This window comes from Hemitrygon akajei, chromosome 12, assembly GCF_048418815.1.
Source record: "Hemitrygon akajei chromosome 12, sHemAka1.3, whole genome shotgun sequence".
Lineage (NCBI taxonomy): Eukaryota > Metazoa > Chordata > Chondrichthyes > Myliobatiformes > Dasyatidae > Hemitrygon > Hemitrygon akajei.
Genome location: NC_133135.1, coordinates 98,329,922 through 98,345,460, shown reverse-complemented (window position 1 = coordinate 98,345,460; position 15,539 = coordinate 98,329,922). Strand labels below are relative to the sequence as shown.

The 15,539-nt window shown below is 41.8% G+C and overlaps 1 protein-coding gene across 1 annotated transcript in view; it reads left to right on the top strand.

Moving 5' to 3' along the window:
• The window catches only part of LOC140737314 (probable voltage-dependent R-type calcium channel subunit alpha-1E), a 619,860-nt gene that overhangs the window by 366,368 nt on the left and 237,953 nt on the right, over positions 1-15,539 (top strand). Inside the window, 4 exon segments of the mRNA XM_073063744.1 lie at positions 4,669-4,800; positions 6,374-6,446; positions 10,522-10,639; positions 13,306-13,373. Of these exon segments, the coding sequence (XP_072919845.1) occupies positions 4,669-4,800; positions 6,374-6,446; positions 10,522-10,639; positions 13,306-13,373 (391 nt within the window).

Below are 15,539 nucleotides of genomic sequence, written 5' to 3'. Positions count from 1 at the left end.
AGAGTTGTCTGTGTAGCAGTGAAAAAGTTGGTGAGTGTTACCATTGTAGGCTTGGTACATGGACTGTTCCACAAAGCCAATGAAACAGCAGGAAGAGCTGCAGCCCATGTGAGTACACATAGCTACACTTTGTTTGGAGAAAATGGGAGGAACTAAAAGAGAAATTTCTTACCCTCAACAATTTATTTTTCAGTTCCAACAGACAGAGGAGGGTGGTGGTGGAGAGGAACTGGTCAGCTCTGCTGTCCAGAAAGAAGTAGCGAGCTTTAAGGCATTCCTAATGGGGTATATAAGTGTATATGGACTGGACATTAGTAATGAAAATAAGGCGATCCTGTCCAGGGAACTGAGAGTGGTTGAAGTGATAAAGTGTCACAGATGTAGGTAGAAAGTTACTAAACAAAAGGGGTCAACATGGAGTAAAGGTAGTTTCAGTAGAGCAGGAGAAACATTGGGACTACCAGTACAGTTAGGTTGTGGATCTTGGGTAGGAGGTGTAAACAAGCAGTGGTGAGGATTGTGGCAGTAGATTGGAGATCACGGAGTCAATGTGATTGGTGACTGTGAAGGCAACAATGGCCTGATGCCCTCTTTAAGGGGTAGGTAGGGAGAAGGGCCTGAGAGATACCATCAGGACTCAGCAAGTTGGAGGTCAGTCCGCCAGCAGGCCCCTTGTTAGTAGGTTTGATAGTGAGGTTGGAATTTGTGTGAAGAGAGTGGAGGGCAGTGTGTTCAAAGGACATTGGAGAGAGGAGTGCTGAAGTTGAGAATTGTTGTCTCATTGGCAGTTAGGGATGAAAAGCAGGGAGAAGGCCAGAGCAGCGTATCTCAGAAGAGGAGGAGGGTTGAAGACAGGCAAAAGGGTCATTGGTGGGGCTGGGTAGTTTTTGTCAAAGAAGTAGGCTCAGAGCTGCAGGCAATGGGAAAAGAGCTCAGCATCATGGCAGGCTTGGAATTCATCAAGTTCTGGCTGCAGGGGGTCAATGGCAAAGCCCTTTCTGAGGCCTTAGTGAGGGGAAGGTTGGATGGGATGGTGAAGGCATGGCAACCTGAGACACCAGGGATGGTTGAGTAAGAGAAGTAGTAGCACCAGTAGCAGTGAGAAAGATCTTGGCCTGTGGCTGAGGACAGAGCCAGCGGCTTCCAATACTGCAAGTGTGATCTCATCAACATCTTACCTCTGTTCCAATTGTATTCTTTTTGTTTCTTCTGACCTCAATAATCTGCAGTTTATATCTCCCCAGACAGAGACATTATCAGAGAGATAAGCCTTCACTTCCCCTCTCTCAGATGGTACCACCATCACTCTGTCAGCTTACCGCTCTTGGTCTCCATCCCATTCCCTTTGTTCTTTTCACTATTCCTTTTTCCCTGCAACTTAAAACAGATTGGATTTCCAAGCTCTACTAGTTCTGGTAAAAGGCTGTCACCTTGAAATCTCAGTTTCACTCTACAGAGGCTGCCCGATCTGATGAGTATTTCTAGTAATTAGCAGTTTTATTCTAGTTAGAACATGACAAAAGACACAGAAGCAGGGGATAGTTACACCTCTAATTGTTCAAAATCTTATGTGTGTACAGGTTCAGTCTGCTCCACCTCTTCAGAATCAGGTTTATTATCACTGGCATGTGTCATGAAATTGAGCAGCTCAATGCAAAACATAATATAGATAGAAAAAAAGTAAATCAATTACATAAAATATATGTGTATAAATTAGATTTAAAATGGTGCAAAGCAGAAATATATGTAGACAAAAAAGTGAGATAGTTCAATGTCCATTTAGGAATCATATGGCAGAGGGCAAGAAGCACCTTTGTGCAGGCATCACCCAAAAGTCCATCAGTATACTCCCTCTAATGTAAACCAGGATGGGAGAACAACTTTGTGTGAAAAATTCCACATGGAGTCTCAGCATAACAATATATAATAAAGAGCAAGACTCAAATCTTCTTGCAAACAGGGCAGATATTTGCTTTGTTTTCCTAATTGCTTGCTGTATCTGTTTATACAGAGAAACACCAACAGCTTTCAAAGTCCTACCATTTTAAAAAAATCCTTTTTATTTCTTTCATCTAAACCAAATGTCAATTTTTTTTCACATTATATTTCACCACCTGCTCACTTAACCTATCTATATTCCAACACACAAAATGCTGGAGGAACTCAGCAGACCAGGCAGCATCTATGGAAAAAAGTACAGTCGACGTTTCAAGCCAAAACCTTCGGCATATTCCCGGAACCTTTTCTGCATCTTCTTCACAGCACACACTGCTATGAACCATCAGCAAGAGTATTGGAACAAACCTCCCCTCATCTCTGATATCCCTTCAATATCTCTGAGGATCTGACCTGGTCCCAACATATCGATGCAGCTATAAAGAAGGCAAGACAGTGTCTCTATTTCATTAAGAGTTTGAGGAGGTTTGGTTTGTCACCTAACAACATTCAAACTTCCACAAATGTACCATGGAGAGCATTCTGACAGGCTGCAACACTGTCTGATAAGGGGGTGGGGGTGGAGCTACTGCACAGGATTGTAAGAAGCTACAGAAAGTTGTAAAATTAGTCAGCTTAACAGGTACTAGTATCTAAGCTATCTTCAAGGAGCGGTTCTTCAGAAAGACAGCGTCCATTATTAATGGCCCCCATCATCCAGGACATGCCCTTTTCTCAGTGTTACCATCAGGAAGAAGGTACAGAAGCCTGAAGGCACACACTCAGTGATTCAGCAACAGCTTCTTCCCCTCTGCCATCAGATTTCTCAATGGACATTGAACCCATGAACACTAGCTCACCTTTTTTTGTTGTTTTTGCAATATTTTTAATTTAACTATTTAACATACATATATATACTTACTGTAATTGATTTTTTCTCTAAATTTATCATATGTTGCATTTTACTGCTGCCACTAAGTTAACAAATTTCACAACATATACCAGTGACATTGAACCTGATGCTGATCCAGATCATTGATTGGACTGTGAAGAGGTGTGGCCTCTGTACTGACCCTTGCAACATATGACAAGCCTTGCATTTGGAAAATAACTTAATTCATATCTGTTTTATTTATCTCAGTTAACCAATCCTGAGTTTGCCCTGGTATATTACCCCAACATGATAATTACGCTTAATAATCCCATGTGTAGCAATTTATCAAAGACCTCTGAAAGCCCAAGTGCAGCATCCTAACTGCTTCACTGTAATCGTTCTGCCAGATAATCCTAGAAAGCTCCAACCAAACAACAAAGTGTGTTAATTGAGAGCATCCTAACTGGCTGTATCACTGCCTGGTATGGGAATTGTAATTCCCTCAATCGCAGGGCTCTGCAGAGAGTGGTGCAGACAGCCCAGCACATCTGTGGATGTGAACTTCCCACTATTCAGGACATTTACAGAGACAGGTGCATAAAGGGGGCCCAAAGGATCATTGGAGATCATTGGGCACCCCAACCACAAACTGTTCCAGCTGCTGACATCTGGGAAATGGTATCATAGCATAAAAGCCAGGACCAACAGGTTCTGGGATAGCTTCCTCTACCAGGCCAACAGACCAATTAGTTCACACTGCACAATTGTATTTCTATGCTATATTGACAGTTCTACATACTATTTATTACAAATTACTATAAATATCACATTGTACATTTAGACGGAGACGTAACAAAGATTTTTTACTCCTCATGGATGTGAAGGATGTAAGAAATAAAGCAAATTCAATTCATCTTCATTTCAATTCATTTCTTCCATCTGCCACTTCTTTGCCAATTCTCCTAATCAGTTTACGTTCTTCTGCAGCCTCCCTGTTTCTCAACACTACCTGTCCCTCCTTAGGCTATAGTCCATTTGGTCCACGTAACATACCGACCTCAAAACTTTTCAGCTTACCTTAGTAACTGCGATTGCACTCATTTCTGTCCCCTGACACTCTCAAATTTCTGGCTCACTGCTGGTGACATCACAGTGAAAAGCACTGAGAAATAAAGTTTGTACACCATTTCCTTATCCACCCATTACTATCTCTCCAGCATCATTTTCCAGCAATCTAATATCCATTCTCACCTCTCTTTTAATGTTTATAAAAAGACTTTTGGGATCCTCTTTTATATTATTGGCCACCTTACATTCAAATGTAATCTTTTCTCTCCATATTGCTTTTTTAGTCGCCTTCTGTTTGTTTTTAAAAGCTTCCCAAACCTCCAGCTCAGCGATAAGTTTTACTATATTATATGCCCTCTCTTTTGGTTTTATGCTGGCTTTGATTTTCTTGTCAGCCACAGCTGTCGCATCCTCCCTTTAGAAAACTTATTCATCTTTGGGTTGCATCTGTCCTACACCTTCCAAATTACTCCTGGAAACTACAGCATTGCTGCTGTGCCATCATCTTGGCTTGCTATTGTCCCCCTCCAATCAACTTTGGTCAGCTCCTCTTTTATGCCTCTGTAATTTCCATTACTACACTGTAATTCTGATGCATCTGATTTCAGCTTCTGCCTCTCAAATTGCAGGGTGAATTCTATCATATTATGATCACTGCCTCCTGAGCACTCCTTTTGCCTTTAGCTCTCTGCTTCATGCTTCTTTCTCACAAGTTTCTCAAACGTATGTGTAGTCTTTGATTGTCTGACTTTTATTTTCCTTTGATAATCCTTTTCCTCTCTCTTCCCAAGGTACTGGGCCTCTCTGCGGAACCTAGTAGTCTCCTTAATGAGCTCGATGAAATCCATCATCAGCCTCCTGTTCCTCCTCTTCCTCTTCATCGTTGTATTTGCTCTTCTGGGGATGCAGCTGTTTGGTGGTCAGTGAGTATTCCCCGCACATCTGGTTGATTTAAGTATCAGCTCAGCTTGCCTAACTCCTCTTGCTTATCAGGGATATTATTGCCAACTTCTTCCTTGCCCCTCAAACCTATTCCTACACTCTTCTTACTACATTCCATTTCACCTTCACTTACTCACCTTACCATATCATCAAACCCACATACCCTTCCCTATCCGATGAAATTAATTGTATACCTAGCATTCTCCTGCAACCCCACCTCAACTGCTTCTCACTGCCATCCGTTCTCCATTTCCTACATCTCTCACAAAAAGGTCTGGAAAATGGCTCCTCACCCATTTGAAAACACCATTGCATGATATTTAATGGGATGTTCTGTAACCATTCTTGAGATGCGCTGACAAAATTTATTACCCTTGTGCTTAATAAGTTCGGTGAGACCTGTCTTGAATTGCTGCCAGTTTGATGAAATGCCAAATGCTGTTAGTTTGGAAACCTCAGGATTCTAAACCAAACAGAAAGACAAAGAGCCAGGCTATCCAAACAGAGTGGAACGGCATAGGTGTTGGAGTGGATTGTGTGAGTGGCAGTACTCCCACATACCTGGGGTGTCACGGTAGCGTTGCGGTTAGCACAACGCTATTACAGCTTGGGGCTTTGGAGTTCAGAGTTCAGTTCCGATATCATCTGGAAGGAGTCAGTACATACACCCCATGGAATAAGGGAGTTTTCTCTTGATCCTTTGGTATCCTCCCACAGTCCAGAGATGTACTGGTTAGTTGGTTGATTGGTTATTGTAAATTGTCCAGTGATTAGGCTAGGGTTAAATTGGTGGTTTGCTGGGCAGTGTGGCTTAAAGGGCTAGAATGGCCTGTTCTGCGCTGCATCTCAACATAAAATTAAAAATATCTTTAGTTTTCATGTGGTGGAGGTTATGGGTGCTTCCTCAAATGTTTTGACGTTGATATTGTGCTTTCTTTGAATAATATGCAGTGTAGCCAAAGTGCATTAAGACATGGCACTAACTGTTGATGTCAGGACTGCCACTAGGACAGGCTGCATTGGGTATGGGACCCAGTAATATGGAACGTTGTTGGAGATTATTCCTTACAGATGGTGGGTGAAAAGTTTAGCAGCCAAGAGGCAAGTCTCACTCGCAGGATTTTCAGACTTGTGGTACAGCAGGTAGAGCAACTTCCTCACTGCATCAGAGACCCAAGATCAATTCCAGTGTTGGGTACTCTCTGGGTGGAGTTTGCATGTTCTCTCTGTGGCTGTGTGTATTTCTCCAGTGTGTTCGAGTTTCCTCCTACATTCCAGTTTTGTAGGTTAATTGGTGACTATAACCTGCCACTAGAGCAGTAGAACCTGGGGAGTGTAGATAAGAATATTGGGAAAAATTTAGAAATGGGAGTAATATGGGATTGGTATAAATGATGATTCACAGTCAGCATGTGCTCAGTACTATTTCTATGCTGTTTCTCTCTATTACTGCACCAACCCATTATTTCCTTATAATGATACATGAATGGCTGATGTTGTTTTCTGTTTCATTGTGCAACCTTCAAGTCCTTTTACATGTTCTTTTCATCTTAGATTCAACTTTGAGGAAGGTACACCTCCAACCAACTTTGACACTTTTCCCGCTGCAATCATCACTGTGTTTCAGGTACAGGTGTCCAGCACTTTGAATGATGGCCTTAATAATGCATGAATAAGTCAAAGTTACGCAGAGATGCATTGAAGAAGAGGAAATGTGCTAGTCAAAGCACAAAGATCACTTATCAGAAAATGGTGTATTCCTTATAATGTATAATGTGTGTAGCACTTGATAATTAACAGAAAAAGCAAGTAGTATTCATCCAAAATTTTTCAGTAATTGTCAGTTAGAAACAAAGATGTGCAATATGAGTCAAAGGCCAATAAACTTAAACAATATCCAGCAATCATGAACAAGTGAGTGAGTAATGAAGACGTAAAGCTAAGTGGCATAGTGAAGATGACTGGTGACAAAGACATAGAATTATCGAGTCAAATGTGAAGCATTTGTGAAGATATGTAATAATCTGCGTTGCTGAGTGCAAATGATGTACAAACTCTGTACATGATGTACAAAATGGCCCTTGAGTGATGATTTTAGATTTACCTGCAAAAGCAGTCAGGTCCTATTTCAAGCAGAAAAACAGAATTGACAAAGCAAGTTTCGGCCAATTGCAACATGAGAGCACAAATCACAACAATATTGTTACAGTTCCATATCCATTCTCCAGATCAAAAACTTTCACGTACTAAGACATTAATGGGCTAGCAAGTCATTATATTAGGGTGATATTAGTCAATCAGTGAATACTGATGTAATGTTGGTTAATAATAGGTGAAGATTTGCAAAATTAATCAGTGACTGGTGAAGGTATGGAACATTTGCCAATGAGTCTAAAAATGTGTAACTTCATTTGCTGAGAAGACATGTCAAAGTGAATTATCACATTGTAGCTATACATGGCTGGCGTGCTCTTGGAGCACTGTGTGTAGTTCTGTAGGAAAGGTGTGATTTTGCTGGACAGAGTGTAGAAGAGGTTCACCAAGATGTTGTTTGCATTAGAGGACATGTGTTATGCAGAATGATTGGATAAGTGATGCACCATCAATAACTCACGCTGAGACGTAGGAAGCGAGGTATCAGCTTTTATTGACTGGAAGAATGAACAACACTACATCCTGGGGAATGAGGCTGGGCAACAGGCCTCAGTCGCCTTTATACAGGGGTCTGTAGGAGGAGCCACAGGAGCAGTCAGCAGGGGTCTGTGGGAGGAGCCACAGGAGCAGTCCAGACAGGTATATGTAGTTCACCACAATAAGCTTGGCATGTTTTCCCTGGAGCAAAGGAGATGGAGGATGATGTCATAGGAGTATTATAGGATTATGAAAGACAAAGATTGGTTAGATAGCCAAAACCATTTTTATAAAGTAAGGCTATCAAAAACAAGGCAGCCTAGGTTTAAGGTGAGAGGAATGAGATGGGCCAAAGGGCATATTTCTGTGCTACACATCTGTGACTCTAAGATCCTATGTATGTTATATTAGTGAAGACATTAAATACAGAGAGATTAAAATACAGTGAGTGAAGTTGCATAATACGAGTCAATTGGAGATGAGTGCCCTCAATGAGAGATGGACATTGATCATTCGCTGATAAATACCTAGATAAGATCAAGATGTTTTATTGAAATTGTACAAGACATTGATGAGGCCTAATTAGGAGTATTGTGTGCATTTTGGTCAGCTACCTACAAGAAAGAGACTTAATAAGAAATGTACAAGACATTGATGAGGCCTAATTAGGAGTATTGTGTGCATTTTGGTCAGCTACCTACAAGAAGGAGACTTAATAAGATTGAAAGAGTGCAAAGAAAATTTAGAAGGATGTTGTCAGGATTTGAGGACCTGAGTTATAGGGAAAGTTCAAAAAGTTCAGACTTTATTCCCTGGGACGTAGAAAAATGGGGGGGTAGAATTGATAGAGGTATACAGAATTATGAGGGGTATAGATAGATTAAATGGAACAGGCTTTTTCTACTGTGGTTAGGTGAGACTAAAACTAGAGGTCATGCGTTAAGGCAGAAAGGTGAAATGTTTAAGGGGAACATGAGACGGACTTCTTTCTCAGAGGGTGATAAGAGTGTGGAGCAAGCTGCCAGTGAAAATGATGGGTACAAGTTCAATTTCCGTATTTAAGATAAACTTGGTTAAGAGCATGGATGTGAGGGTTATGGAAGCTGTGCTCCAGATGCACGTCGATGGGACGAAGCAGATTCATGGTTCGGCATTGTCTAGTCAATGAAGGGCACGTTTCTGTAGTGGTCTATGACTTTTAACAGAACCTCATTCCGTGTTTGGTTAAAAAAAAAGCATGTGGTAAATGGATCATCAGTGAGTTAGTGATGTGAAGATACACAAATATTAGTAGATTTGTACATATGTATCAAAGATGATTTTTTTTATTGAAGTGACTTTATTTCTTATATCCTTCACATACATGAGGAGTAAAAATCTTTGTCTAAATGTGCAATCATGGTAATTTATAATAATTTATAATAAATAGAATAGTCAACGTAATATAGGGTACACTCAAATCAGCGTGAGTTCATCAGTCTGATGGCCTGGTGGAAGAAGCTGTCCCGGAGCCTGTTGGTCCTGGCTTTTATGCTGCGGTACCATTTCCCAGATGGTAGCAGCTGGAATAGATTGTGGTTGGGATGGTTTGGGTCCCCAGTGATCCTACACCTGTCCTTGTAAATGTCCTGAACCATGGGAACTACAGATGCACTGGGCTGTCCACACCACTCTCTGCAGAGTACTGCGATTAAAGGAGGTACCGTTTTATGGTTAATTGATGAAAATATGGGTTCCAAGTCAGTGATGCTATGTAATGTAACAAGGAAACAAGGTCATTGGTGAAATCTGTGTGAAAATGAGTCACTACAGCAGTACAAGTCCTCCCCAGCTTACAAACCTCTGACTGACAGACACTCTGTGCCTATGCACGAGCATTTGAGAGGCCAGCTGATCGCCATAACCACTGCTTGCTCTGCTTTCACAGCTGTTTCAGTGATCCCTTCCCACACACTGTTGGTCAATTCCCACTTACAAACAGTTCAGGAGCAAACCCTGTCATAATCTGGGAATAAAACAAAGTATGCTACTGACAGTGGTGTTGCACCAAGAACCTGGTATGGACTGCCCAGCTGCCGTGCCGGTTATTTCTCAGGCCACGCCAATGAAATGGTGAAACTCAAACTGGCATAGCTCTGTGTACAGTTATTCATTGAGACATAACGTGAGGTAGTCACTGGTCATCAAGCTTATCAAAGAAATCTCTGAGTTGAGAGCTCGCAACCGAACAGAGAGAGGGGAGCACAGGTGATTAGAGAGAGTGACTGCAGGGTAGACAAAGTTGGATTGCTTCCTTGGGTAGATCAGAGGCTGAGGGAAGACCTGATAGAGCTTTATTAAATTATAAGAGGCAGATGATCAGAATCTTTCTCCCAGAGTAGAAATGTCAAGAGTTTGAAGTACAAGAGCAGCAAGTCTCTTTTTAAACACAGTGTGATGGGTGCCTGGAACATGTTGCCAGGGGCGGTGGGAGCCGCATGAATATGCACGGATGCAGGGTTATGGATGATGTACAGGCAGAAGGGATTTAGTTCAATTCAGCATTGTGGTTCAGCTCAGACAAGGTGTGGCAAAGTTGTAGGTTTTATCCAGGCAGTCTGCCGGCACATACAGTAGTCATTGCAGGGGGTACTAGCAGGATGCAGCCTGCTTCCCTGATCCGTTGAATGGCCACCCCACTTGCCCAAGTTCTCCCAGCACTTTCCTCACATGCAGCCATTTTCAGCTGCATTACTGGATGACTCCACACCAGAATGTGTAGCAATTAGATCATCATTGCCATTGGGAGGCAGGGCTTCACATCAGGTTCCCAACAGGGCAGCACACAACCCACATATCTGTCTTTCTTCAAGTACTGTGACTGTTTGAACTAGAGGACCAGGGTTCCAGCTTTCTGTAAAGAGGGTACTGCTGTATTTACTGAGTGGTAATGAAAATCAGTGTTAATTTCTGTGCTTCCTTGTATTGGTCCCATTATGTCCACAAGAAGATTTTGCTCCAGATCTCACCTTTGTATGTTTGAGTTTCTTCTGCTTACGCAACCAGAGTAATATGAAATCTTTTCCCTACAGATTTTAACAGGTGAAGATTGGAATGAGGTGATGTACAATGGGATAAAATCACAAGGAGGAGTGAACTCAGGAATGTGGTCTTCTGTATATTTCATTGTCCTCACACTCTTCGGCAACTGTATCCTTTTGCTGGATAAATTTCCTGCTCTTTCAAACTCTGTGTTCTTGCTTTGGGTTCAAACTATACTCTCTGATTAGGAACTCAGGGATCCTTTCAAAATATTCAAAGCCTAAAGTGAATAATGGACTACCTCGCTGACATGAAAGAAGGGGCTGATGTCATTTTTAAATGATACTGGCCATTCAGTAAGATGTTACTCAGCCTCCCCCTCAGATATGTGAGATTGCTGGCCATAAAGGTGTCACTAAAAGAAATAATGTCTTCATAAAGGAGATAATCCAACACATTAATTGCCAGAGTATTAATATCTTACATATGCCCTTCTATAATCCTTTTGGCACCTTTCAGTTTATACATGTAAGTTATGGTTAATGCAGGCAAATTGGAGTCACAAGTCTGGACAGTTTGGCCAATAGTTAGTCTCTCCTCACACTCAGACTTGGAGTTGAAGAATGATTTAGAAAACTGATGGAGGTTTAAAGTCAAATCTGATTCAAAAAGAGGAATGAGCTCATTGAAGATTAACACAAAGATCAAAAATAGTGGCAGGAAGGAAGTGGAAGGGTCTTTTATTAGGAAAAAGAAATACATACAAGTTTTTAAAACTTATGGCAATGAGTTACCAACTTCTTATTTGACCTGGGTGGTTCAGTGGCTTAGGAGGAACACAAACCATTTTGTTGAAAGAACCCTAGCATTCTTGACTCTTGAACCTACCTTTCTGCAGGAATCTTACTGGATAGTTGGGGTGATTGTTCTAGTATTAATTGTTAGAATCCGGTTTTCCAGGAGAAGTTGAAGTTTAGCACCACTACAGTCTGGGTCTAGAAATTAAACCATGAACAAATAAAGATAAATCAATACCAGACATTTCAGTATGGACTCTTCAAGAAGAATAAGTTGCCATAGAATTTGTGGCCTTTGACCCGTGGCAAAACCATGAAGATTGTCAAACGAAGCAGTATTGGAACATTTAAATGGTTGTGTCCCAGGCTGTCAGGGGAAAACAGGAGCTCCCACAAGTGAACAGAACATTTTGTTGGGTAGTTAATCAAGATGTTGTTCCTCCATGACAGAAGGCACCATGACCAATGGGTCAGGCAGCACCTTTGCCACGCACTCACCACTCTCTGTGTAAAAAAACTTACACCCTGACATCTCCTTTGTACCTACTCCCCAACACCTTAAACCTGTGTCCTCTTGTGGCAACCATTTCAGCCCTGGGAAAAAGTCTCTGACTATCCACACGATCAACACCTCTCAGCATCTTATACACCTCTATCAGGTCACCTCTCATCCTCTGTCGCTCCAAAGGAGAAAAGATTGAGTTCACTCAACCTATCCTCATAAGACATATTCCCCAATCCAGGCAACATACTTGCAAATCTCCACTGCACCATAAGCTGAGGAAGGAAAAGGAAATTTGAACCAAGGCAGAAGAAACCCAGGAGGACAGGTAAATGGGTGATAGGAAGATGAGATCAAGTGAGAGAGGGTGATGTCTAACACGGGGTAGAGGAGGGGGGATAGAAAAGTTGAACAAAAGGAGAGAGACCCTGTTTGGACTGGTAAGAGTGGGGAAGCAACGCAGGGGAGAGGGGTAACTGAGGATGGAAAAGTCAATGTTCAAACCTTTGGATTGTAGACCATGCAGGCAGATTATCGGGTAAAGAAGGGTCTTGGCCCAAAATATTGACAGTTTTCTCTTTTCCATAGATGTTGCCTGACCTGCTGAGTTCCTCCAGCATTTTGTGTGTGTTGCTTTGGACCTCCAGGCTCTGCAGATTCTCTCATGTTTTAGAGTATGATGTGTTGTTCCTCTGGTTTTTGGTGGACCTCAAAGAGCCAGGAGAGAGCCATTGTTGTGGGAACAAGGAAGGAAATTGAAATTGCATGTAACCAGAAGCTTGAGATGGCCATTGTAGACAGGACAAATAGCTGATGTTTACTTACTCAGCATTTGGTCTCACCAATGTATAGACCATAAGACAATGAGACATAGGAGCCAAACTCATCATGGCTGATCCAATTTCCCCCTCAGCCCCAATCTCCTGCCTTCTCCCTGTGTGCCTTTATACCCCTAACCAATCAAGAGTCTTCCAACCTCTACCTTGAATATACATAATGGCTAGGCCTCCACAGACACCTGTGGCAACGAATTCCATAGATTCATGACCCTCTGGTTCCTCCTTATCTCCATTCTAAATGGACATCCCTCTGTATGAGTCCTCATTGTGAGCACCAAATGCAAAAGCACAGAAATAGAAGGCCCTGCAATTTTGTATATGAGACCATACATTCACATTTGTCAGCCACCTGCCATACCTAAAACTCTCTGCCAAGTGAACAGTTGCAGATATTGAAATGAATGTGACCCTGCCTATTAATTCACTAGTTGATAGGAACACCAAATGGAGAAACTGAATTCTGTTCTTACTATTTACATTTCCAGCAAAGTTTGGGACCGTTCTGTGTCTGCCATAACTATACTGATTACTTATTGATTGTCGTGTGATTTGTTTCTTTGCTGGGTGAAGGATTTGGTTTGGGATTCTCTGCAATAAGGACAACTTTCTCCAATCAGGGCCAGAACTACACTTTTAAAAAGTCAGTCTTATCGGTTTGTCAGCTTACTTTCTGAATGCCTTAACTCTGATGAAAAGACACCTTGCTGAATGTGTTTCTGGCAATCGCAGTCGATAATCTAGCTAATGCCCAGGAACTGACCAAGGTAGTGCCTGATTATAATTATTTCAATGCCTAACTGATAGAAAGAGGCCCACTGCAGATTCTTTCAAATACACTTCAGCTGAGCCATTAGTACAAGTTCCATACAACAGAGATCAGTGCAGAGATTGAACCATAGAACATTACAGCACAGAAACAGGCCTTTTGGCCTTTCTTGGCTGTGCCAAAACATTTTTGTGCCTAGTTCCACTGATGTTATTTAAATTCCACACAATACACATGGAGAGCAATAAACTGAGCAAATAGACCTTCAAACATAGCAGCAGAATTAGACCATTCAGGCCATGAAGTCTGCTCTGCCATTTCATCATAGCTGATACATTTCACTCTCATCCCCATTCTCCTGCCATCTCCCCGTAGCCCTTCACACTCTGACTTATCAAGAATCTATCAACCTTCGCCTTAAATGCATCCAATGACATGGTCTCCACAACTGCCTGTGGCAAAAAATTCCACAGATTCACCACCTTCTGAATTCCTTCTTATCTCCGTTCTAAAGCAATGTCCCTATAGTCTACGCCCTCTGGTCTTAGACTCCTCAACCATAGGAGACATCTGCTCCACATCCACTCTATTGAGGCCTTTCAATGTGAGATAGCTTTTAAAGAGAATCCCTCTGAGATGACATCTTCTAGTGAGTAAGGACCCAGAGCCATCAATTGTTCCTCATACACTAAGCCTTTCATTTCTGGAATCATTCTCATGAACCTCCTCTGAACTCTCTCCAATGCCAGTACATCCTTTCTTAAATAAGGGGCCCAAAAATGATCACAGTACTTCAAATGAGGCCTCACCAGTGCCTTATAAAGCCTCAGCAATACATCCTTGTTTTGATGTTCTCGTCTTCTCAAAATGAATGCTAACATTGTATTTGCCTTCCTCACCACCAATTCAACCTGCAAAATGACCTTGGCGAAATCATGCATGAGGACTCCCAAGTCCCTTTGCACCATGGATTTTTGAGTTTTCTCCCCATTTAGAAAATAGTCTATACTTTTATTCCTTTCTACCGAAGTGTATGACCATACGCTTACCGACACTGTATGCCATTTGCCACTTCCTTGCTCATTTTCCTAATCTATTCAAGTCCTTCTGCAGCCTCCCTGTTTTCTCAACACTACCTGCCCCTCCACCTGTCTTTGTATCATCCACAAACCTGGCTACAAAGCCATCAATTCGATCATGCAAATCATTGATATACAACATAAAAGAGGTGGTTCCAACACAGACCCGTCACCAGCAGCTAATCAGAAAAGGCTCCTTCATTCCCACTCCTTTCTTCCTGCTAATCAGCTATTGCTCTATCCGTGCTAGTATCTTTCTTGTAATATCATGGGCTCTTATCTTGTTAAACAGCCTCATGTGCAGCTCCTTGTCAAAAGCCTTCTGAAAATCCGAGTACTCAACGTTCACTAATTCTCCTTTGTCTATCCTGCTTGTTATCTTCCTCAATGAATACTAACAGATTTGCTAGGCAAGATTTTCTCTTAAGAAAACCATGCTGACTTTGGCCTATTTCACCAACTACTCCAAAACAACATCCTTAACAATAGATTCCAATGTCTTCCCTACCACTGAGGTCAGACTAACTGGTCCATAATTATCTTTCTTCTGCCTCTCTCCCTTCTTGATCAGTGGTGTGAAATTTGCAATTTTCCAATCCTCTGAAACCATTCCAGAATCAAATGATTCTTGAAAGATCACAACTAATGCCTCCACAATCTTTAGCTATCCCTTTCAGAACCCTGGACTGTAGTCCATTTGGTCGAGGTGATATCTAACTTCAGACCTTTCAGCTTCCCAAGCATTTCTCCCTAATAACAGAAACTGCATTCACTTCTGCCCAACACTTTCGAACTTCCAGCATACTGCTAGCGTCTTGTAGTTACTTTGTTATAGGAGGGCAGCAATGATAAGTCCAATGTTAAGCCCACAGGCCAGTGAGTATTGCATCAATTGTAGGGAAACTATTGCAAAAAAAACCTATTCTCCTGCCTTCTCCCCAATGACCTGTCAGATACATCATGGTCAAGATGAAAGGACACACTTCAGATTCCATACAATGTAGACTAGGAGAGAAGCATTATATGGATTCCATGGATACAGACTGCAACAGAGATACTGAACAAATTCCATACTTAGTAGGCTC